We start from the raw sequence: 26,813 nt of genomic DNA, 5'->3' as shown, positions 1-26,813 counted from the left end.
CTAGACGGTTCATCGGATCCATCTCAAACTTGCTCAGCGTACATAACAGACCTTGACGATCAAAAGTAATTAAAAGCTTGAGTTTTCCTCCAACGGTGTGGGCGTGGCCTGGCGTCGAATTTCCATGTTTCGCCATGAAACAGGAAGTGCCTGTAACTCCACCGTACATGCTCACATCTGCCCCAAACTTCACATGTTTGATAAGTGTCCCGGCCTCAACATTTCTACATGCCGATTTTCAATCACTGTCATAGCGCCACCTACTGGCAACACAGGAAGTGCTTTGTAACTCGGCTGTACGTGGTTACATCTGCCCCAAACTTCACATGTTTGATGCCAGTCCTGGCGTGAACACATCTACAGGCCAATATTTACTTATGGTCATAGCGCCACCTACTGGCAACACAGGAAGTGCTTTGTAATTCCACTGTACATGGTCACATCTGCCCCAAACTTCACATGTTTGATGAGTGTCCCGGCCTCAACACATCCACAAGCCAATATTCAGTTATAGTCATAGCGCCACCTACTGGCAATACAGGAAGTAGTTTGTAACTCCACTGTACATGGCCAAATCTGCCCCAAACTTCACATCTTTGATAAGAGTCCCAGGCTGAAGACATCGACATGCCAATATTCAGTTATAGTCATAGCGCCACCTACTGGCAACACAGGAAGTGGTTTGTAACTCCACTGTACGTGGTCAAATCTGCCCCAAACTTCACATGTTTGATAAGTGTCCTGACCTCAACATTTCTACATGCGAATTTTCAATCACAGTCATAGCGCCACCTACTGGCAACACAGGAAGTGGTTTGTAACTCGACTGTACATGGTCACATCTGCCCCAAACTTCACATGTTTGATGAGTGTCCCAGCCTGAACACATCCACAGGCCAATATTCAGTTATAGTCATAGCGCCACCTACTGGCAACACAGGAAATGCCACGTTCTATACTGAAAATTCTGAGCCGCATCGATCGGTCGGTGTCCAGTAATGATGCGGCGGCTGCGGCACACCCCGATATGCGTGAAGTGCGAGGGCCCGATCATCGCTGCTTGCAGCTTTAATTAGGGCCCGAGCACCGACCGGTGCGAGGACCTATTGAAATGCAAGGAATTATTATTATTTTTCTCGGGCCAAATAAATCGCATTTTTGAGGGCCTAAAGCTGCTCGAAAAGTTGCGAAACTTTGCACATGCGTCAGAAGTGCTGAAAATTTACGTATTTTATGGGTCTCGCGCATGGGTGTGGCAAAATGGCTCAATAGCGCCCCCTACAAAATTCAAAAAAATACTCATCGCTCTACGTTTCACCTACATGTACCAAATTTGGTAGGCACATGTATCATGTCCAGACCTACAAAAAACATCAATAGGTGCCATGACCTAAACCCAACAGGAAGTCAGCCATTTTGAATTGATTGTGCGTTTTTGCCCGTTTACAGGGGTCATACTTTAACGAACTCCTCCTAGACGGTTCATCGGATCCATCTCAAACTTGCTCAGCGTACATAACAGACCTTGATGATCAAAAGTAATTAAAAGCTTGAGTTTTCCTCCAACGGTGTGGGCGTGGCCTGGCGTCGAATTTCCATGTTTCGCCATGAAACAGGAAGTGCCTGTAACTCCACCGTACATGCTCACATCTGCCCCAAACTTCACATGTTTGATAAGTGTCCCGGCCTCAACATTTCTACATGCCGATTTTCAATCACTGTCATAGCGCCACCTACTGGCAACACAGGAAGTGCTTTGTAACTCGGCTGTACGTGGTCACATCTGCCCCAAACTTCACATGTTTGATGCCAGTCCTGGCGTGAACACATCTACAGGCCAATATTTACTTATGGTCATAGCGCCACCTACTGGCAACACAGGAAGTGCTTTGTAACTCCACTGTACATGGTCACATCTGCCCCAAACTTCACATGTTTGATGAGTGTCCCGGCCTCAACACATCCACAAGCCAATATTCAGTTATAGTCATAGCGCCACCTACTGGCAATACAGGAAGTAGTTTGTAACTCCACTGTACATGGCCAAATCTGCCCCAAACTTCACATCTTTGATAAGAGTCCCAGGCTGAAGACATCGACATGCCAATATTCAGTTATAGTCATAGCGCCACCTACTGGCAACACAGGAAGTGGTTTGTAACTCCACTGTACGTGGTCAAATCTGCCCCAAACTTCACATGTTTGCTAAGTGTCCCAGCCTGAACACATCCACAGGCCAATATTCAGTTATAGACATAGCGCCACCTACTGGCAACACAGGAAATGACACGTTATATACAGAAAATCAGAGCCGCGTCTACAGGTCGGTGTCCAGCAACGATGCCGCGGCTGCGGCACACCCCGACATGCGCGAAGTGCGAGGGCCCGATCATCGCTGCTTGCAGCTTTAATTATTATTATTATTTTTCTTTGTAAAAAAAAAACGCATTTTTGAGGGGCTAAACGTGCTCGGAAAGTTGCGAAACTTTGCCCATGCGTCAGAAGTGCTGAGAAATTACGGATTTTATGGGTCTCGCGCATGGGTGTGGCAAAATGCCTCAATAGCGCCCCCTACAAAATTCAAAAAAATACTCATCGCTCTACGTTTGACCTACATGTACGAAATTTGGTAGGCACATGTATCATGTCCAGACCTACAAAAAACATCTATACCTGCCATGACCTAAACCCAACAGGAAGTCAGCCATTTTGAATTGATTGTGGCATTTCTCTGCGTTTTTGGCCATTTACAGGGGTCATATTTTAACTAACTCCTCCTAGGCGGTTAATCGGATCCACCTCAAACTTGCTCAGCGTATATAACAGACCTTGACGATTACAAGTTATTAAAAGCTTGAGTTTTCCTCGAACGGTGTGGGCGTGGCCTGGCGTCGAATTTCCATGTTTCGCCATGAAACAGGAAGTGCCTGTAACTCCACCGTACGTGGTCACATCTGCCCCAAACTTCACATGTTTGATAAGTGTCATGGCCTCAAGACATCGACATGGCAATATTCAGTTATAGTCATAGCGCCACCTACTGCCAAAACAGGAAGTGCTTTGTAACTCGGCTGTACGTGGTCACATCTGCCCCAAACTTCACATGTTTGATGAGAGTCCCGGGCTGAAGACATCGACATGCCAATATTCTGTTATAGTCATAGCACCACCTACTGGCAACACAGGAAATGGCTTGTAACCCGGCTGTACGTGGTCTAATCTGACCCAAACTTCACATGTTTGATGACAGTCCCAGCCTGAACAAATCTACATGGCAATATTTAGTCATAGTCATAGCGCCACCTACTGGCAAAACAGGAAGTGGTTTGTAACTCGGCTGTACGTGGTCAAATCTGCCCCAAACTTCACATGTTTGCTAAGTGTCCCAGCCTGAACACATCCACAGGCCAATATTCAGTTATAGACATAGCGCCACCTACTGGCAACACAGGAAATGACACGTTATATACAGAAAATCAGAGCCGCGTCTACAGGTCGGTGTCCAGCAACGATGCCGCGGCTGCGGCACACCCCGACATGCGCGAAGTGCGAGGGCCCGATCATCGCTGCTTGCAGCTTTAATTATTATTATTCTTTGTCCAAAAGAATCGCATTTTTGAGGGGCTAAAGGTGCTGGAAAAGTTGCGAAAATTTGCACATACGTCAGAAGTGCTGAAAAATTACGTATTTTATGGGTCTCGCGCATGGGTGTGGCAAAATGGCTCAATAGCGCCCCCTACAAAATTTCAAAAAAATACTCATCGCTCTACGTTTGACCTACATGTACGAAATTTGGTAGGCACATGTATCATGTCCAGACCTACAAAAAACATCAATAGGTGCCATGACCTAAACCCAACAGGAAGTCAGCCATTTTGAATTGATTGTGGCATTTTTGGCCATTTTTGCCCATTTACAGGGGTCATACTTTAACGAACTCCTCCTAGACGGTTCATCGGATCCACCTCAAACTTGCTCAACGTATATAACACACCTTGACGATTAAAAATCATTAAAAGCTTGAGTTTTCCTCGAACGGCGTGGGCGTGGCGAGGCGTCGAATTTCCATGTTTCGCCACGAAACAGGAAGTGCTTTGTAACTCGGCCGTGCATGGTCAAATCTGGCCCAAACTTCACGTTTGATAAGTGTCATGGCCTCAAGACATCGACATGGCAATATTCAGTTATAGTCATAGTGCCACCTACTGGCAAAACAGGAAGTGGTTTGTAACTCCACTGTACATGGTCACATCTGCCCCAAACTTCACGTTTGATAAGTGTACCGGCCTCAACATTTCTACATGGCAATATTCAGTTATAGTCATAGCGCCACCTACTGGCAACACAGGAAGTGGTTTGTAACTCAGCTGTACATGGTCACATCTGCCCGAAACTTCACACGTTTGATGAGTGTCCCAGCCTGAAGACATCGACATGGCAATATTCAGTTATAGTCATAGCGCCACCTACTGGCAAAACAGGAAGTGGTTTGTAACTCGGCTGTACGTGGTCAAATCTGCCCCAAACTTCACATGTTTGATGAGACTCCCGGCCTCAAGACATCTACAGGCCAATATTCAGTTATAGTCATAGCGCCACCTACTGGCAACACAGGAAATGACACGTTCTATACTGAAAATTCTGAGCCTCGTCGACCGGTCCGTGTCCAGTAACGATGCGGCAGCTGCGGCACACCCCGACGTGCACGAAGTGCGAGGGCCCGATCATCGCTGCTTGCAGCTTTAATTATTATTATTATTATTATTATTATTATTATTATTATTATATTTCCCTCCAATGAATCGCATTTTTGAGGGGCTAAAGCTGCTTGAAAGCTCACCAAACTTTGCACATGCCTCACAGGAAGTGCTATGTAACTCGACCGTACATGGTCAAATCTGCCCCAAACTTCACGTTTGATAAGGGTCATGGCCTCAAGACATCGACATGGCAATATTCAGTTATAGTCATAGCGCCACCTACTGGCAAAACAGGAAGTGGTTTGTAACTCCACTGTACATGGTCAAATCTGCCCCAAACTTCACATGTTTGATAAGTGTCATGGCTTCAAGACATCGACATGGCAATATTCAGTTGTAGTCATAGCGCCACCTACTGGCAAAACAGGAAGTGGTTTGTAACTCCACTGTACATGGTCAAATCTGCCCCAAACTTCACATGTTTGATAAGAGTCCCGGCCTGAGCACATCTACAGGCCAATATTCCGTTACAGTCATAGCGCCACCTACTGGCAAAACAGGAAGTGGTTTGTAACTCCACTGTACATGGTCAAATCTGCCCCAAACTTCACATGTTTGATAAGAGTCCCGGCCTGAGCACATCTACAGGCCAATATTCCGTTACAGTCATAGCGCCACCTACTGGCAACACAGGAAGTGGTTTGGAACTCGGCTGTACATGGTCACATCTGCCCCAAACTTCACATGTTTGATAAGTGTCCCGGCCTGAGCACATCTACAGGCCAATATTCCGTTACAGTCATAGCGCCACCTACTGGCAAAACAGGAAGTGGTTTGGAACTCGGCTGTACATGGTCACATCTGCCCCAAACTTCACATGTTTGATGCCTGTCCCGGCCTGAACACAACTACAGGCCAATATTTACTTATGGTCATAGCGCCACCTACTGGCAACACAGGAAGTGGTTTGTAACTCAGCTGTACGTGGTCAAATCTGCCCCAAACTTCACACCTTTGATGAGAGTCCCGGCCTGAACACATCTACAGGCCAATTTTCAATCATAGTCATAGCGCCACCTACTGCCAACACAGGAAGTGTTTTGTAACTCCACTGTACGTGGTCACATCTGCCCCAAACTTCACACGTTTGATGACAGTCCCGGCCTGAAGACACCTATATGCCAATATTCAGTTATAGTCATAGCGCCACCTACTGGCAACACAGGAAATGACACGTTCTATACTGAAAATTCTGAGCTGCGTCTATCGGTCAGTGTCCAGTAATGATGCGGCGGCTGCAGCACACCCCAACGTGCGCAAAGTGCGAGGGCCCGATCATCGCTGCTTGCAGCTTTAATTATTATTATTATTATTATTAGGGCCCGAGCACCGACCGGTGTGAAGCCCTATTGAAATGCAAGGAATTATTATTATTATTATTATTATTATTATTATTATTATTATTATATTTCCCTCCAATGAATCGCATTTTTGAGGGGCTAAAGCTGCTCGAAAGCTCACCAAACTTTGCACATGCCTCACAAGTGCTGAAAAATTTAATATTTTATGGGTCTTGCACATGGGTGTGGCAAAATGGCTCAATAGCGCCCCCTACAAAATTTCAAATAAATACCCGTCGCGCTACGTTTCACCTACATGTACCAAATTTGCCAGGCACATGTATCATGTCCAGACTTAAAAAAAGGTCAATGGGTGCCATGACCTAAACCCAACAGGAAGTCAGCCATTTTGCATTTATTGTGGCATTTTTGGCCATTTACAGGGGTCATACTTTAACGAACTCCTCCTAGGAGGTTAATCGGATCCACCTCAAACTTGCTCAGCGTACATAACAGACCTTGACGATGAAAAATCATTAAAAGCTTGAGTTTTCCTCGAACGGCGTGGGCGTGGCGAGGCGTCGAATTTCCATGTTTCGCCACGAAACAGGAAGTGCTTTGTAACTCGGCCGTACATGGTCAAATCTGGCCCAAACTTCACGTTTGATAAGTGTCATGGCCTCAAGACATCGACATGGCAATATTCAGTTATAGTCATAGCGCCACCTACTGGCAAAACAGGAAGTGGTTTGTAACTCCACTGTACATGGTCACATCTGCCCCAAACTTCACATGTTTGATAAGTGTCCCGGCCTCAACATTTCTACATGCCAATTTTCAATCACAGTCATAGCGCCACCTACTGGCAACACAGGAAGTGCTCTGTAACTCCACCGTATATGGTCAAATCTGCATCAAACTTCGCATGTTTGATGACACTCCCGGCATGAAGACATCGACATGCCAATATTCAGTTATGGTCATAGCGCCACCTACTGGTAACACAGGAAGTGGTTTGTAACTCGGCTGTACGTGGTCAAATCTGCCCCAAACTTCACACGTTTGATGAGACTCCCGGCCTCAACACATCTACAGGCCAATTTTCAATCATAGTCATAGCGCCACCTACTGGCAAAAGGAAATGACATGTTTTATAATGAAAATTCAGAGTCACGTCGACCGGTCGGTGTCCAGTAACGACGCTGCGGCTGCGGCACACCCCGACGTGCGCGAAGTGCGAGGGCCTGATCATCGCTGCTTGCAGCTTTAATTATTATTATTTTTCTTAGGCCGAATGAATCGCATTTTTAAGGGGCTAAAGGTGCTCGGATAGTTGCGAAACTTTGCACACGCCTCAGAACTGGTGTAAATTAGATATTTTATGGCTCTTGCGCATGGGTGTGGCAAAATGGCTCAATAGCGCCCCCTACAAAATTCAAAAAAATACTCATCGCTCTACGTTTCAGCTACATGTACCAACTTTGGTAGGCACATGTATCATGTCCAGACTTACAAAAAACGTCAATAGGTGCCATGACCTAAACCCAACAGGAAGTCAGCCATTTTGCATTTATTGTGGCATTTTTGTGCATTTTTGGACATTTACAGGGGTCATACCTTAACTAACTCCTCCTAGGAGGTTACTCGGATCCACCTCAAACTTGCTCAGCGTATATAACAGACCTTGACGATTAAAAGTTAGTATAAGCTTGAGTTTTCGTCCAACGGCGTGGGCGTGGCGAGGCGTCGCATTTCCATGTTTCGCCACGAAACAGGAAGTGCTATGTAACTCGACTGTACATGGTCAAATCTGCCCCAAACTTCACATGTTTGATAAGTGTCATGGCCTCAAGACATCGACATGCCAATATTCAGTTATAGTCATAGCGCCACCTACTGGAAACAGGAAATGACATGTTTTATACTTTGATGTACTCCTCCTAGCGGGTTGACCAGATCCACCTCAAATGTGGTCAGAAAAGCCTTAAGACCTTGATGATGCTTCATTGTGAAGATTGGGAGTTTTCATCGAACGGCCTTGCCCTGGCGGGGCGGCGCATTTCGATGTTTCGCCATGAAACAGGAAGTTGTGTTAACTTGAGTGTACATTGTCCAATCTGCACCAAACTTCACATGTTTGATGAGAGTCCCGGGCTGAAGACATCGACATGCCAATATTCAGTTATAGTCATAGCGCCACCTACTGGCAACACATGTAGTGGTTTGTAACTCGACTCTAGATGGTCAAATCTGCCCCAAACTTCACACGTTTGATAAGAGTCCCGGCCTGAAGACATCTACATGCCAATATTCATTTATAGTCATAGCACCACCTACTGGCAACACAGGAAGTGGTTTGTAACTCGACTGTACGTGCTCAAATCTGCCCCAAACTTCACATGTTTGATGAGAGTCCCAGCCTGAAGACATCTACAGGCCAATTTTGAATCATAGTCATAGTGCCACCTACTGGCAACACAGGAAGTGGCTTGTAACTCGACTGTACATGGTCAAATCTGCCCCAATCTTCACATGTTTGATGAGAGTCCCGGCCTGCAGACATCTACAAGCCAATTTTGAATCATAGTCATAGCGCCACCTACTGGCAAAAGGAAATGACAAAATTCAGAGCCGCGTCGACCGGTTGGTGTCCAGTAACGACGCCACGGCTGCAGCACACCCCGACGTGCGCAAAGTGCAAGGGCCCGATCATCGCTGCTTGCAGCTTTAATTATTATTATAACTAAAGTTCGGGAACAAGACCACGCCTCAAGCACACATTCAATTTCCTGCTCCACCCTATTTAAAATGCGCCTAACCATGACCTTTTCTCTCTCTCGTATGTCTCAGTTCTCTCATCCCTCCCCCCCAACCTCTTGCTCTTCTCTCTCAGTACAGGAACCACAGGGGGATATGATGGAGCCAAGAAGACTCCCCATCAGCGAGACAGTGCCCCCACCCTGAGTCTCAATTCCCTGGTTCCTCGAGCTAACCATCGACCCCAACTCATTCGACCCCCTCGATTCATCCCTTCATCTCGACCCTTGTTTCATCCCTCCATTCTCGACCCCTCTTTCCCTCAATAAACCATCTAAATACATCTCATAGTGGCGTGGTCTTTGTTAGTGAACTTCCTGTTGGTCCTTCTGGAGGTGTCACAACTTCCATTGGCCCTTCTGGAGGTGTGAGAACTTTCTGTTGGTCCTTCTAAATGGGTCAGTACTTCCTGTTGGTCCTTCTGAAGGTGTCAGAACTTCATTTGGCCCTTCTGGAGGTGTCAGAATTTCCTTTGGTCCTTCTGGAGGTGTCAGAACTTCCTGTTTCTAATTAAAAAATTTATCAGTGTTGAAAGGAGACCTTTTTCCTCTGGAGTCTCAGCTAGGTTTCTACATAGGTGCATCCCAAAATAGCACAAAAGATCCTGTGTACTGGAAAATGTTAAAAAAAAAAATCTGCATTGGGGCAACAAAGAACAATCTAAGTGAGAAATTCATGACACCATGAAAACTCAGTTGCGACTGACCCCAATAAACGCAGGCAATATCTGATGGCATTTATAAAACAATTGCACAACCTAAAATACCTGCAAAAAAATTATGTCACCAGTCTAATTAAACAGTGACTGCTCCCTAAGCTTCTCACAATAGCAGAGATAGGCATCTGTACATTTATAGAATGCTGAATGTAGAATTTGTAGAGTGATATATATGCAGTCTGCTGTCCATAGTTGTGAACGTCCACTGTTCCTCTGTACTGCATGTGAGGTCCTGTTGTCCTGTACAGAGTTTCAATATGTACTGTGAGCGTACATTGTCAAAAGTGTCTCCACTGAGACAAAGTCTTGCACGTTTTTTAAATGTGGTGATTAATCTGATTCTGATTCTGTGGGTGTTAACCGGCTAACCAGGCAGCCTGCCCTTCCCAAGGTTCACATCTTACACATCTGGCTTGTTTCTAGTCAATATTTCTCCGACTATTAAACAGGGATGCTCAATAATGTACCTTTCCCAGGAATAGCAATGCATACCCAGTTCACACTGGAGGTATCCAGTAAGACTAATCAAACACACTACCCACATTTTAAATGCTGTGTATTGAAAATGCTATTTTGATTCCCTATTCACTTCCTATATGTAGAGTGATATTCATCGTCTACCTTCCATAGTACGCCCTGATACAGGGCGTACTATGGAACATCCTTTTATGTAGTGGTGAAGTGATTAGTAATTGTGTTGCAGTGCTACTAATCTGGGTAATATGGGTAAAAATGTTGGAAGTAACAAGAGATGTCACACAAGATGTGAGATGCCAGTGAGTTTGTGATTTAGAGTTGTGCACTTTGTATGACTGTAAGCGTTTTTGAATCAAGGTAAGATTTTGGCACGTGTTTGGCTCTTTGCATTAGATTTGCACACTGAAACTCAAAGCAGTCCCATAAAACTGTATATGTGAGCATGTAGGTCAGTGTGAACTGGCAGACTCTGTAAGTTTTCAGTGTGTCTCTGCACCAATATCACTAAGACAAAGTCCTGTCTGTTCTTTGTACTTGGTGATTATAGCGCCTCTGATTGTGATTTAGCAGTATGACATTCCACTGACCACCAACCAGTCATATACATTATATAATTCAGAATCGAATTTATCAGGTCTTGGATGACAGAAGGCCATCTCCAGTCCATCTTGTGGTGTAATGCCCATCCCCTCCTCCAACTGGCAAACCACAAACGCTCTGCTTGTCACATGATAACCCCTAATCAGTAGAGATGACCTTGTAGTGGTTGGCAGCGCATGAATGAGATAGGGGTCAGACTACTCCCTTCCTCCATGTCCTTAGATAATGAAGCCTCAGTGTAGCTTTTCAGAGATTACCTCCATACTTCGTGGAGTCTTTCCCATAACATTACGCTGTGGCTGAAAACAGAGATATGTCTCAATGGACAACATACTGATGTGTGTGGAGATCTGTTTGTGTATTGACATGTTCTATATAATTCTAATTTAAATGAATGGTTTCAAATAAAATATTTAAAATGTGTACACACATTCATGCGTGTATGCACAATTTGGTTTTTGTGGTTTGTGGTTTGTGAAATCTGCATCATCTCCTTCAGATCCATTCTCATCTGAGGAGTATCCTAAAACAGTGATGTCCACCAACATGGTGTTATTACCACACATGAACCTTCACAGTGTGTGTTTGTATGTGTGTGTGCAGAGTGATGAGTGACGCACTGGGGGACCCAGCCTATGACGGCCTGAATACTGATAGTGCGGAGGCGCTCGAGTGCGCGTGTGTGAGTAGGGTTGGTGAAGGGGGTGGGGGTGTGGGGGGGGGTGAGTTACTTGTGTGACGTATGTAGCCAACCTGGCCTGTTGCCATGGCGCCTGTTTATGGAAATCTGATAGGTCAGCCCTGAGGGTGGGTGGGTGGGGTAGAGTTTTGAGGGGGGGCACTTTTCATCCTGTCACACTTACAGCCACACAAATTATAGGAAGAGGCAGGTATCCATTCATTCTCTCTACTACCCTTAATCCTTAATCCCAGCTATCCCAGCATGCATTGGCTGGAAGGCAGGACGACACCCTGGACAGGTCTCTAGTCCAGTCCAGGACTAACGCAGATAGACAGACAGAAGGGAGAGGACAGGAGACAACATGCAACCTCCACACAGAATGGAACCCATAACTGTCTGACTGTAAGGACATATATAGGTATATAGGTCAGTGGTTAATGAAGACAATCAAAAGTGGATTTAATTTAAACCATTAGATGTAAGGTTACTGCATTTAAGAAATAACATTATCAATAACATACCCATACATTATCAGTATATATTATATACTGATAATGTATGGGTATCAATATTAGTATCCTTCATTTTTCATCCATGATAGGAGACAGCAGACATGATCTGCAGACTAGACTCAGATTATAAGAACACTTTCCCATTTCCAACTCTACAGAAATCTTTGACTTCCATCTTCACTGCATATGAGCTATGGGCATCTATCATGTTGAAGAGGGTCTGTGCTGTGGTTGTATGTTATGTAAGTAGAGATGGGCCTTAGTGATCCAGGAATACAGATGACACTCTGGTGTTAAGGTACTCTTCTCCAAGGTCCTAAAACTCACATCTCGCAGCCAACCAGCTTTGGTGTGTTTGTGTGTAGGTGAACTGGTTAGGTTTAGACTAATATGTGGGTTTGCTGGTGTTGGCCTCTTATGAAATATCAGATAGTGTCATCCATCTCTGATATGAAGTAGGCTTCTCCCTGAACACAGCTACAGAAAAACTCTCTGGAAAAGCTGACATGAAAATGTATTTTCTTTGCATTTTTTTTTCTCACTGAATATTTCAATAACTTTGTTTATAAATTAATTCTTCACTTAAAGGCAGCAATATATTCCAGAGTTTCCCTACCACTGAATGGTGGGTCACCCTGCCTTTAAGATCTGCTAGCCCTAAAAGAATTCCATTAGTGTGGGTTTCAACAAGTACAATTCTAGGATAAACACTAAATATTTTAAAAATGAAAAAAAAAAAAAAAAATGGAAAAAATGGAAAGGCTGAATATAGACACACAATATTGTCTATCAGTACCTTTAAAACCCCATATCAGTCCAACCCTAGACTGGATTTGTGTGAATATACTGTACGTATATGTGTGTTTATGTGTAGCCATTGTTAACTCTTCCACAGCTTACCTACCTTAGCTTCAGTCCAGTCTGTATAATGGTGGGTTTGTCAGGCTCTGCTGACATGCAATGAAGCTCTCATGTTATTAGTAGAGCATGTTAGATTCTAACATGCACTACATTCCCTTGTTCTCTCTCTATTTATATCACTGTCATTGATCTTGTGGCTGACTTAATTGGTCATTGTATAATAGATAACTGTCTTCCTCGTTTTCTGTTTGGCTGAAATAGAATGTCTGATTATTTGAAAATAATCATATTTTTACTATCTCTACTACATTTAAGCTTGTTTGTTAATCACCTTGAGTCACAAGCTTGAAAGTCACAAGCTGCTTTATAAAGATAGGCAGATGCTGCAGATCCTTTTCCTCTCTTTTTCCCACTCAGTCTGTCTCTCACTCGCTCTCCAGCTCTTAGTCTCTATTCAACAACACAAAGCTGACTGTCTACAGCTTTCCTCTAAGGTAGCAGTGACTTGTGTCGTTCATACGGACACAATGAAGCTCTGTCTGCTGGACAGGCAACAGGAAATGAGAAACGGATCGTCTGATGATGTCAAGACCCATGTTAGTATTTGTGTCCTCACTCTTTTTTGATTTCTCCTAAGACATTCTTTCTATGTGTGTGAGAACATAAGCCCACAGTTGCTCTTCATTCTCCTGCATTTCTACACTCGGCAGTGTGAAGGAAAACTCACTACCACTTTGAGAGCTGGGAGAAACTCACCACTGCTGGCATCCTAAATGCTGTCATTTGTCACTTGCTTAAAAATAATCTGGTAGAAATTACGTTGTTTTTTTTTCAGTTGCATCTGCCTCTCACAAAAAAGGAAAGGTGAGGTTTTAACTATTTGTCAGCAATACAATGCTACGTCTATGATGACAGAGTGTCTACATGGTTCTTTTGCAGTGTGTAAATTGTTTCTCATAATACAAGATGACACACCAATGTCCAGCTCCATAGAGAATGACTTGGAAAATAATATAAAATATGAAGTTCATTTGAATGTGAAAGTTCAGAAAAAATGTTTTATTATATATTTTATTTTCACAAAGTCAGTTGATCATTCTCTGCCACTGCTAGTTTTTACATCTCCATGATGCAACAGACTGAAGTCTGAGTCCGTTGGCCTCTTTTCTATCAATCTCGTTTTATCATTGTATGCCATTTTGCTTTATTAGATAGTGTACAGTGACAGGAGATACAGAGTGGTTGACAGACAACGAAGGTCATGAGCTGGATTTGAACCCAGGTCTTTTGCAGGTACATAGAATGTGTCTCAGTGTGCTTAGCCACCAGGTTTCTTGGTAGTTTTGGTTTCTAGCTTTGGGAGAACTAGTGCAGTGCCCGTTCAAAACGTGCCTGTCCGGAACAGGCCGATTGCTGCTTGCAGCTTTCTCGAGAACCGTGCGTGCCAGTACCGCTCGTGCCTATAGTGCAGCTTTCTCGAGAACTGCGCGTGCCCGTACCGCTCGTGCCCGTAGTGCAGCTTTCTCGAGTACCGCTTGAGCCCCGCTGCTGCACAGAGCGCTGTCCGCTTGTTTAGTCAAAGTTTAGTAATATTGAACGTGTCGCGTGTCCAAATTGCACCAAATCCAACACTGCGTGTCCTTGGGTCCCCAGCAATACACCCGCCAAGTGTGAAGTCGATCGGACGAACAGTTCTCGAGATATGCGACAGACACACACACACAAACACTCACTCACTCACTCACTTAGACAGAGATTCCTCGCTTTATAGTTAGATGTTGTGTATGTTCACAGATGCTCACTGGACTGGAATATACACACATTCTTAACCTGAATGGCGTTCCTCTTAAAGTTTCTGCTTCAGTTTAATTCCATCTGAGTTGCCTTTGACCTGTCATATGATGTGTACCTTACACTACATGCATTGCTTTGGTACTGACCTAAATAACCATTAAATCAATAAAGTGCATGTTCGAGCATCCCATTTGCTGTGTGAAAAGGGATTATAGGGATGAATTATCCACAACCTCTCTCCCACATCAAAGACACAACAGCAGATTGAGTTGAGTGCCAGCAGGTTCACGGGGGATGAAGGGATGTTGTGGTGGAATGAAGTTGTTCCTAATGTCCTCCTTAACTCTGTTCCTCAGTGTTCAGAGATGCCAACAGTGGAGAACACTCTGTCCTGACAATGTGATACTATCTCAGTGCTAAATTACTGTTATCTGAGGCCCTGTGGGAAGACACTCACAGTCTCTCTCTGGGTCTATCTCTCTCTTTCCCTCTCCATTTCTGACTCTTTTTTTGTACCCATACATCTGTCTTTGCCTTTTTGCCTGTCCCCTGTCTCTTTGTTTTAGATTCCACAGAAACATTAGTGTACTTATGTTGTTAATGTGGCTGTTAGTGTTTTGTTTAAGTTATAATCTATTTAATAGATGCATTTACTACTTAATAGTAGTTGGCTAAAAGATGGACTTTATATCGTCATTTATATAACAATCTAAGGTTGTATTATTTAATAGTAAGATGTTGGCTTACAGACAAACACATGAATGTGTAAACATAACGTTCAGAGTTCCATGCAATCCTGTTACTTTTTTGTGCCAAAAGCACCTTAGGCTTAATACGGAAGCTGAGGGCAGCCATGGTTGCTAATTTTTATTTTACACCATTATCTCAAGACTTAATTATCTTGTTATCTTGCAAAATCAAACTTTGTTTTCTCTAGATCATAACTTGATTAGGTGATAAGTGGTTGGATTGTGGTTGCAATATCTGCCTGTGTCGTACCATGACTAAAGCAAAATCTGATGTGTTGATCAATCGTGATCCTCTCCTCTCCTCTCCTTCTCACATTTTAAATTCCCCTTTAATCTCTCTACACTTTGGCTACACTATCAGACTTACTAGGCTCTCTCATTAAGGCAACAGCAGTGGGACAAAAGTTGTGATCTTGCCAAAACCATTAATTTATTATCTTGAGATAATGAAAGAATCAAGTTATGATCTCAAGATAATGGGAGTAAAAAATATGAGCAACCATGGCCACGCACAGGGCTAGTAAAGTCACAGATAGTACCTTTGCCAACTGAAACCATACTTCATTGACTGCCAATTGTGAGTTTAACCATCAACTTACTTTTCAAGTGGGTGAACATCCTCTGATGAAGAGCTTGATCTTGAAGTGTCACATCATCACAACATAACCAAAATCATTTACCTTATTAAGTTGTGATCTCGAAATAATGGGGTTAAAAAAAACTATGAGCAACCATGGCTGCTTCCGTAGTTTAGGCCTCAAACAGATTATGACCAGCTGGTTGGCTGGCTCTGTTGGCCCCTTGTGGCTCCTGGTGACTTAATACCTGCTCTCTGGTGATGGGATCCTGATACAGCAAGGCCCGAAACAAAACCCCACTGTTACTATGCACTGGCTAGCTCCTGTAATTACAGAGCCATGTCTCTGCAACCTATCCACTAGCCTCCTCTTGGCCTGGAGACTTAGAGCAGCTGAATGGTGACGGAAAATGTCAAGTCACTCTGCTCCTCCTCCAAAACCAACCTGCAGCGAACAACACAGCGTGGCCATTCATGAGATCTCTGATGGAAAATGAGAACAGGGTTGGGGGTTAAAGTTGATGTCACACAGAACCCATGAAACGTTTCAAAGAGATGCGTGGAAAGCTCTGAAATGTCTCCCCTTGTCACTCGATCATGCGTGGCTAGTTTTTAGCTGTGACTATCGGTTGGTCAATAGGGTTGGTCTGTAAAACCATAAAACCCCACTGTACATATAACCGTGAGATACAGAGACCCTGGTGCTATTCTTATTAGTGACTGCACAATCTAAACAAGTATAGGCCGACTTTAGGCTACCACTTGTCACAACAGCCCCAATGAGGTGAGTACTTAGAACCTACCTGCTACAGGGGTGTAAGCTCCTGTTTTGCTCTGGCCCATGGAATGAAAGTCATGCAGCACATGATGTCTCAGAGTACATAGTGGTTAGTAAGGCCATGCAGGCTAACCTTTTCATACTGAAGTATTGACAACAACATTTTTCTCAGGCATATGAATGATCCCCTCTGGAGCTGTCATAGTAAAATGGACATTTACAGAGTCAGTGGTGTTATTGTGGTATGGTTGATCATCTCATTCCTCAGTTTTTGTCTTCCCAGCAGGAAAATGTCTCAGCAGTTTACATTTCCAAACATTTAATATATTCAAAAAACCTTGAATGACATCATTTTACATATTGTCATAGATGTATAGGCTTGTTTCTGTTTAATGAAATGTTCTAACATCCCTAGAGGGAACATGAGCTGGTCTTCTGATTCTGTACGATCATATTCTTCACAGCAAGTTGACATTGCTGTCTCTGCACCTACAGTATGTCTGCCCCAATGTCCTGGACTTTTACTGTACTTGGCAATCAAAATTATATTAAAGTGAAAATATTTTCTTTAGTCTACAACCCTTTTACCCCTTTTCTCTGGACAAAACTCAAACAAAAACACAGAAAGGGTCCATTGTAATTTTATTTGTTTCTTTCTGATTAAATGACAGAGGTGGATTAATTCATGGTAAGGTGGCTGATGTTCGACATTGACTTGAGTGTTAAACATTGACAAGAGATCCTCTTGAATATTACTGACATCATTAGCTACCTTTAACCATTTTTTTTTAAAATGTTGAGCATCAACATCAACAATTAATGTGGATATGTGGCATTGTGGAATTAGACCTACCATTACTTGTTAATTCTACAACACTTAACTACATTCATGGCCAAAACAGAAACAGAGTGAAACAGGTTTGTTGTTTTCTTTATTTTATTTGTTTATTTCTTACTCTGATTAAATAAATGACAAGAGCGGATTAACTCCTGAAAACTTGACTGATGTTAGACATTGACTTTAGCACTTAACATCGATGAGAGATCCTAAAAACACGGAGTACTGCATTGCTTCTGACAAAGATTCTCCTCAACTTGTGACTTTGGTATTGTATTTATACATTACACTTTTCTGCAAAGAAAAAAAATGTACAACTGCATAAATATAAAATTCTTCCACCATGTTAAATGGCTAAAAACATTCATCAGCAAGTTACACCACAATGCCGTGATGTATCCAGCTAGAAACGACAATCATTTTTTAAAAGTTGAGTTAGCACCGTTGCCCTTAAAGAGGACTAGTGTCTAACGGGCTGGACACACAACTCTACATTCAAGGAAAATCAAAAGTAAAAGCATGAAACCAAGTGTAATAAAACCCTTATCCCCCATTTAAGTGATTTCAAAGAAAAGCGACAAAAAAATGAAAAAATGAAGTAAAAATATTCTCCCATGATCAGATGTAGAAGACACAAAAAGGAGGAAAAAAAAGTTCCCTGGAGTGCAGCCTTTTTCTCACACAGATCAGAAGAGATCAGAGCGTACCGTGTCAAAACATTTTCAATCATTAAGTATACATTTATATATATATATATGTATATACACATCTTGGACTGCTAAAGCTTGCTCACATAAGAAAACAGGTTACGACATGGCTTGGAAAGGACCAAAATATGCGACTACTGCACTGTACACTCCAAAAATATATATCGAAAACACACAAGGCAGCAATATACGGAGGGGACAAACACACTGCTTGCTACACATTAGTGGTGGAATTACAATTTACAGTCATAAATGAACAATGTCCCATGGCTCATGGAATACTCTCATTTATAGTAGAATAAATATTTTTATTAGGCTATAGCTACTCTTCCTGTAAATTACATTCTAACGCTAGACAGAAGCAGAGAAGCTAGTGTTGAAAGCAGACAGATTAAGTATCGGTCCCGTATGAGGTTTTTTTAAATTTATTCAAGACTAGTTGTGATTTAACTTAACAGCTATAGTCTACCCCCCACATTGTACATCTCCTAGATTATATTATGTTACCTCTTGAAATTGTGTTAAGGTTAAAGGGGCTGGGGGGGGTCAGAGAAAGTGCTATGGTCCTGATGGTGGTCATAAACTGGTAATGGTGATCTTGATGTCAAAACGTCCTTGGTAGCGGTCCTTCTCGCTGTACTCAATGTTGTCTCCAAACACTTTGCACTCGATGCGCAGTTCAGTGTTCATGGTGAGGTTGGTAAATTGGAGCGCTACCAGGGGCTGCAGGTACTGGGGGTGCAGAAGCTTGCCATAATAGGGATAATACTGCAGCGGGAAGCCTTCGCCGATGCCGTGGTACTTGATTTCCCCGATTTTCCCAGCATCCTCCTCCCTCTGTGAGTATCAAAACAAGACAGGAATGCTTGAATTTCAATCCAAACACACGAAGGAAAGCATGCACGCATAAAAAAGACATGTAATATGCACTGAACTGAAATGGATTTCCATGTACCTTGTTGGTGCAGTAGATGGGGATGACATTGGGCTGCACCTTGGGCTGGGCCTCTTCAGGGATGCTCTCATTAGATGTAGGGGGCTGAACAAAGATGAATACAGAGTTAGAGCTTTGGTATAAGACTTCACTGGAATATCAAGAAGGTGCTATGTGTAATATTTGTGTAACACTTGTCTTTGTCAAACTAATTGTGATACCATGGTATAATTACCATAAACAAATGAGACAACGGTAGAGACAATTGGTAACCTCCGTCTCATGCCGGTGGAATTGTTAGTTTCTTTTACCAAATTAAAACCACATTTCCCATAACCATTTCTAATAACCCTGTTGCTTCCTGTCTTCCTTCCCTCCCTGCTGTCTTTGGCTTTACTGAAGAGGATAAACACCTTGGAAGTGATTTTTCCCCATCGGCTTTTCACTCCTTCCACCATCTGCCATTACCAGAAACTCTAAAAGCATTAGCTCAGTTTGCGGTGGAAAAGCAGCACCACAACAGCCAAAATAACTTCAACTGTAATTAGCTCAGCAACTTAGGCCTCATCTGAACAATAACACCACTGTATACAACCAAAATAGTCTACTTTTAGAAAATCAAACCAATTTTTCCCTTTTGTAGGAGCCATGAATTTATGTATCGTCTTTTCTATCACTATATATTTATCTTTCCATAGCCCATATCTCTATATTTATCTTTCCATAGTTCCAAAGACGTACCAACCACAGTGGTGGTTGATACATCATGTGGGTTCACACAGTATTGGTTCACCTGTATGCTGTACAGAAAGGGGGCGGGTAGAGAAACATATTGTCTCCGCAAACCGCAGAGCTCTTTTTGAACTAAAAAAAATGATCAAATGGATTTCTCGGTCTGGAACTGAATTTCAATACAATAGCCATTGCCCATCTTAGTCTCTGGGACCTTTTGTTTGTCCCCAGTGGCTGCTATACCTTTTACCTGAAAGATGACTCCATGTGCAAACAGACTGATATTTAAGAACTTACCCGTGGCCGGAAGTTGACGATCCTGTTTAGCTTGACGATAAAGCAGGGCTTGCCATCCTTGAAACCGAAGTCGTTGTCCTGGATGCCGGAGCAGGGTCCCAGTTTTTCCCTGGAGAAGCGGCAGGCCTTTCTGATGCCCACATCACTCTCCAAGTCACCCCTGTTCTTGTAATCTCCAGGCTCATCTGAAGGGAAAGTTTTAAGTGCATGTGAACTTGGGTTAGATATTATCATTAATAGTGTTTGAAATTCCAACCTGTCAACCTGCAAGGTCCTTTTAATACTTGTGGTGGCTTCAAGAAGGCCAGTAACCTTGTGTTCATGGACATTGCTAGGCTTGATGATGCAACAGCATTACATCTATCCAACATTACCATTTAGATTAGGGCTTAGCCAAGGTAATACATAGTATTATAGTATGCTTGCTTGGAGCTGTGGAGGAGGTCAATTTGAAAACTTTAAAACTGACAAGTCTTTGGCCACTTCAGCTTTAAAAAAAAAAACAATGTGAAAAAGTGAATCATGTCCAAAATATATATATATTTTTTTCCTTTGAGAGAATTTCGCAAGGGAAAAAGCACAAGGGGAAGCAACTTGACGTCATCATGGCTGAAGCTCTACTTTCTCACCACATTTCTATAGTCAGCCGTTCAGCTCCGGAACTTTCCAAAGACAAAGCAGAGTTGGGAAGCAGGAGGAGCAAACTGGAACAGAGTTCAAAGGAAACCTACTTCCACAGTCCTCGAACTTCATCTGGTCCCGCTGATTGTCGTCATTGTACTTGGCCAGGAACTCCTTCAAGGCCTTGGTGTAAGGCAGGTAGGTCTCCACGTCATTCAGGTTAAAGGACACTTCAGCTTTCTCTGAGCGCGGGGTGTGCGAAAGGCCTGCAGGAACAATCTTTACATTAGTTTCAGTCTGTTGTTCCCAACAGTTTCAACGTCTGGATAATGGTTCCATTGATGGGGAATTCAAGTTTTTGGATGGAGCGAGTCTTCTTCCAACTAACATGACAATGACTATCTTAAAGATCCTTAATTGAGCCCTTTATACAGTCCAGAATCCCACCCATTCATAGTCATAAGAGGCGTTAAAGAATGAGGTGATGACTCTCAATTGTTCTTCTACAGGATATAGGAGATCACAACACTCCTGCTTCCTTATCTACCTACAGCCAGCTAACTGACCCCGCCCTGCTAAAGGTCACCCAGAGTTCAGAACAATCATTTACCACTTAGGAAAATAAAACGCAGCCAGTAGAGAGGGCTTTAAAGACACTTTCAAATGGCTTAAGAGCAAGGGGCGCCAACTTTGTTTCACCTTTGGGTAAAAATGTTGATGGTCCTTTGATTGATTGGGAGCGAAGCAGAAGTTGCACATGATAGTAATGTTGGCTTGGGCAATAGTTTTTAACTTTTGCCCTGGCTTTAGCATGGTGCTTTAAGTCCTACACTGAAGGAAACCTATAAAAAACTGAAGGGATTAAGTACATATGTATGCGGACTGTTGTTTACATATGTTAACTGCTCATCCTACCAAAGAAGTGCAAGACTTTGAGAAAGAACATAATGAAGGGCCCGTGATCAGCATGTTTCTGTCTACTGCTACTCAAAGCCATGTGATCACAACCTCATAAGGGGAAGTTAAAATATGTGGGGTGTTGGCCAAGAGTCAATCGGTGGTGGAGTGAAGGTTGTGTTTTGCAACAAACTAATATGACAACTCCCAGAAAATTTCCATGCGTGCAGAGTTTTTATGATGGAAAGAATTCTGAAGGGAAATCTGAATTGTCCTTAATTCAATTGCTCAATCAATTCTAAGAATTAAATCAATTACATTCATAATTATGGCATTGATATCTAGGTGAAAGTTAAGAACATTGTGTCAACTAGGTAATGAGCTGACCACTGAAAACAGATAGCTAACATTAGATTTCCTTGTGAGAGGATTCCATGAAGACCACACTCAGGCGAATTCCACTTCAACTGTTATGCCTCCTATTTAGCCTAAACTGTCTTAGTGTGAAATTCAGTAAGAGTGTGTTTGACCAACCCCTCCCTTTACTCCCCCTCCCCGTTGCAGGTAAACATACTTGCAGACATTAACCAAGTTTGGCCTACAAAAACCAGCCAGCACTTTATTATTGCTGCCAAACCATTTCCTCTAGAGCTAGATGACTGCACCAGCCTTCATATCATGTTGACTCCATTGGTGATTTGTCAGGTTGGAGTCATGACAGTTGCTCTGACTCTGTATTACAGACATGCTCACTCTGGTCTGGCAAACCCCAGTTGGCCTTCCCTGCCATGGAAACCAGGCAACTGTGTGTACACAGGGGAGGTAGCTGTGAACACAGGCACTGCATTGGGAGCATGACCCATACATATATGAAGAGGTCATTTCCAAAACGCTATACATCCATTTTGTAAAACAAAAGCATTACCTGAAGTTCATCATTCAAAATCTATAAAATACAGAGGATCCAATCTGTGAAGTGTTATTTTATCAGCCAAGGACATAACATATCAATTCATCTCTAAAAATGTAATTACACGCAATCAATCATTTTGTAAGACTAGGGGGTCACTCTTCTTAGGTGCTGGATTTCTCATTTTCAAATCCTGCAAGACAGGAGGGGGTTGTCTTTTCTTACCTGGGGGTGCGACTCGGTCCTGCCAGGTGGGTTTGTAGTTGCTCAGGGTGAGCAGCATTGCTTGGATGGTGCCGATGAAAATTCCAGCCAGGCAGCCATAGAAAATCACGTAGAATATTAGAATTTTGACTATGGAGAAAAAAAAAGAGGGGAGGAATGTGTCAATAGCATTCTACAGTGAGTGGGGGAAGGTAAGGATGGCGACATACACTTGATCACATGACTGCCGCTATTACGAGACTGTATTTCTACAATGTATATTGTATGGATCTTTTCTCTCCATTGTTAGGCTAGTGAAATGGTATTGGAAAGGGACAAATGAGATATTCACACTGTAACAGTTAAAATTTTACAAGGCCTGCATTCCTGTGGAGCAATACCAGGACAACTGATAAAAACACCTGTATTACACAACTGTGGAGTGGCATATCTGGTTTGACAAACACTGAACATGCACTAACCCCACTGAAACAAAATACCGTACAAATTCCCTGGATTCACCTGTAGAAAAGTTGCAATAAGCAATTCTCTCTGCATATAACAGTTACTGAAATCTCACTCCTCTACATCTTTGGAAGAAGGGGCTTGACGCTCCTCATTAACAACTGGTTAATGGCCATCTTGTTAAAAGTCTAGCTACCAGTCTTAAGTGGGAGCAATGAATTCCTTTTCAAGCAGCATACCACAGTCTTTTCCTCAAAGAGCAATATACAGTTACCTGAACACGAGCAGGCAACTTAAGGCATATTGGCCATATCCACCAAGTAATCCATGCTGACTCGACTCCTTCTGAAGTCTCCTTGACATGAAGCAGCCTTTCAACTAGCCACTCCTGCTCCAAGGATCATTTACAAATAAAATTCATGCAACAACAGTGGGGTCTGTGTCTCCCCTATGGAGGGAGGTAACTACAAAGCCACCATTCATATTCAAATAATCCCAACAGTGGCAGCCATCTTTCCAGCTGTACTGGGATGCGATGGTGAGGAGTCGAGGACTGTGCACCAAAAGTAGTTATTCCACATTAGAATAACTGTAGGCTCTTTGTTCTAAATCACTCTAGACTGAAGAGACTGCAAAGTCAGGAATATTACCATTCCATCATTTGCATTCATATTCCAGAGCAATAAATAAAGCAGACCTTAAGTTACCCTTTGAGCTAGCATGATGTAAACTAACAGGTAGGCTAGGCCTTTTGCTGCATAAGGCAATGTCAAAGGGTCACATCAGATGCACAATAGCTTGAACTTTGTAAAAGATCTATTACTAGATATCTTTAAAAAAAAAACTTTAGCTCAGCAATACCTGTGTCATTGCAAAATAACAATTTATATTCCAGACATGTAATCTGTTGTCATTTTAATAGAAAATGGTTTGGGAATGAGTCTAAATAACTTGGTATGGTAGTCTAGTGCCGGCCTGGCTGTCCTTCCATCACAACCTTCAACACAGCATTGCGCATGGCACACTTTCCAAATGCATCAGCAGTTTTAGGATGACCTCAGAAGGACAAATATGATCCCAGCAGTTCCACACATCAGTACTGACTTCAGTTTAAGCTCCTAGCTAGAATACCTGGTGTGTCTCATTGTGTTCTGATCATTGCTCTAATGTGAGTAAAAAGACAATTTAACAGCAACATTGCCTATAACTGAAATGTTACTGTCTGGACAGTGTTGAAATGGTGTGTGACATTGAAGGGCGGTAGAAGGACATGAGCACTGCTGTTGGTGGAGGAAACCAGAGAAAGGTATAACAAGTTAATCAATTCTATTGTTCATTTGACTACAGTGACATCTGATCAGAGAAACCCAACACGGGTAGATAGTCCTCTCTCCATTTCCAAGCAGGCCCTATCACCTTGACTCACCTTGGACTATGATGCATTTTTAACCCTTTGACTGCCTCATTCAAAATGGGAAAAGACAACTTGGTGTTTCCCACCGACTAACTGTGGGTCTGGATGTGACGGTAGGCCAGTCTACATCAGACCAGTGTCCTTCCGCCGTTTGCACCGCAGCGTCTATGCACTTTGAATTTACAATTAGAGCCTGAAATTGGGAGAATTAAACTCGCAAAGCCGCACATCAATAATGACCTTGGCTTTTACCTCGAGACAGTTTTAATCAAATCTAAATTCAGCCTGACCTCGCTTGGAAGACGATGCGCTTCCGAGGACAGGTAAAAAGCAGGGATATATAAGTTAGGTGAAACTGCTTAGTCAGAAGACATTATGTACTCGTGCAATAGTGAGTCGTGCTGTCTGAATGCAGCAAAGTCAAATCAAACAGGTGGCAAGACACACGAGGCGACGGGGGCGCGCGCTCCTACAACGACGAGCGCGCTTCGCATTTTACCAGGAACTCCAGAGCAGATAGCGACCATACTTACACCAACTCCCCCCGGTACGGCCGAGCAGCTCTCCTTTCTCTGAATCCCACAGAAACTTCTTCCATCCGCCATCGTCTTTATTTGAGGGCATTTTATTGACTTTTATTTCCTTCAGAGGTGTTCCTTCTTTGTTCCTTTCTTGCTCGGCGGATCCCTCTCTGGAGTACCCAAATCCAAACCCGTCGCAGATGCACCCAGCTCGGTCCGGTGGAACGCTCTCCAATATAAGCTGTTCCTCCTCGACTCCGCCCGAAACTCTCAATAAGTTACCTAGTAGGAGGGCGGAGCAACGCTGGCCAATCACAGAGTGGAGAAGCTGTGCGTTGCGGTGACGTCAGGAAGACGGACAGACTGCCTATAGAGGCAGACATTTACACTATAAACATGATGTCTAGGCTGTGCATTGCAGATATCGTGTAGATAGTTATTCATTGCTACGGAGCCCCGTAAGTCCCGAAAAGTGATATTTTTTTATCTTGTGCGCACAAGTTAATTATCTTGTGGGAACAAGTTATTATCTTGTGCGCACAAGATAATAACTTGTGCGCACAAGATAAAAAAAATATCGCACAAGGTGATCTTTTTTTATCTTGTGCGCACAAGTTAATTATCTTGTGGGAATAAGTTATTTTGTGCGCACAAGATAATAACTTGTTCCCACAAGATAATTAACTTGTGCGCACAAGATAAAAAAAATATCACCTTTCGGGACTTTAGGGGCTCCGTACATTGCCCTTAGGTGTTACACTATAGTCCAAGCTTCTGTCCCCCTTGAACTGCAGATTTTTAATAGAATAATCACTCGTGACCAATAGTAGTCACTTTCGCAGCTATCATATATTCTTTTATATAAATAGCATCATGTAGCCTAAGGCAAACGGGTGAACATGAAATATCATGAATACTTAACCATCTTTGTCTACACCACCATATAGCCTACTATAGCCTTCAAAATATAACAGAAATTCAGTTTAGGTTGTCTTAATGATCCAAGGGCAATCCAGAGTTTCCAAAAACATCTATCTATCTATCTATCTATCTATCTATCTATCTATCTATCTGTCTATCTATCTATAGATCACCATCAGTCATAAATGTAATGAATACTGTGCATAGATGAGTATAATGACACTACCCTGAGATATTCCAGAAAACAGAAGTAAAAGGAGTAGGTTTCAGATACAACTCCATAACCAGATTACACACAGATTAGGCCACATTTTGCACTGAAATGCCATCTCAGTAGAAATTTGTTATTGTGTTTTTGTCCTTCAGTCCAGAGTCATCCTTATCTAACAACCTGCAATATTCAGTAGGATGTGGGAGAGATTGCACATTAGCTTGCCGTGATGCCACTGATGATTCCTTGCAGCAAAACAATAGGAGTAATGTGATTTATTTCATGATTTATTGAGAAAATTGAATGGATGTACACTTCTTTCCAATGTGAAAGAGAGAGGAAGAGTCAAACGTAAGATTTCAAAAATATGAGCACTTTTGTAGGTTCATGTGTATGTCAAGCTAGATAAGGAGTTGTAATTCAGCATGGCTGCTAAGGCTAAGTCATTGCATGCCAGTGATTACAATGGTGACGGCAGAAACGCCAGATTACAGCGAGAACCTACAATTCAGATTGAAGACGTTTCCTCTAAAACA

The 26,813-nt window shown here is 42.8% G+C and overlaps 1 protein-coding gene across 1 annotated transcript; it reads right to left on the bottom strand.

Moving 5' to 3' along the window:
* Nucleotides 1–17,515: 17,515 nt before the first annotated feature.
* LOC139931916 (sodium/potassium-transporting ATPase subunit beta-233-like) lies at nucleotides 17,516–25,377 on the bottom strand. Its single transcript, XM_071925558.2, has 6 exons — nucleotides 25,158–25,377; nucleotides 22,767–22,895; nucleotides 20,845–21,000; nucleotides 20,114–20,298; nucleotides 19,106–19,189; nucleotides 17,516–18,987 (listed from the first exon to the last, which is right to left on the bottom strand). The coding sequence occupies exons 1-6, from the start codon at nucleotides 25,246–25,248 to the stop codon at nucleotides 18,727–18,729; spliced, it is 906 nt and encodes a 301-aa protein (XP_071781659.1). The 5' UTR covers nucleotides 25,249–25,377; the 3' UTR covers nucleotides 17,516–18,726.
* Nucleotides 25,378–26,813: the final 1,436 nt, after the last annotated feature.

This window comes from Centroberyx gerrardi, chromosome 21, assembly GCF_048128805.1.
Source record: "Centroberyx gerrardi isolate f3 chromosome 21, fCenGer3.hap1.cur.20231027, whole genome shotgun sequence".
Lineage (NCBI taxonomy): Eukaryota > Metazoa > Chordata > Actinopteri > Beryciformes > Berycidae > Centroberyx > Centroberyx gerrardi.
This window is presented reverse-complemented; position numbering and strand designations above follow the sequence as displayed.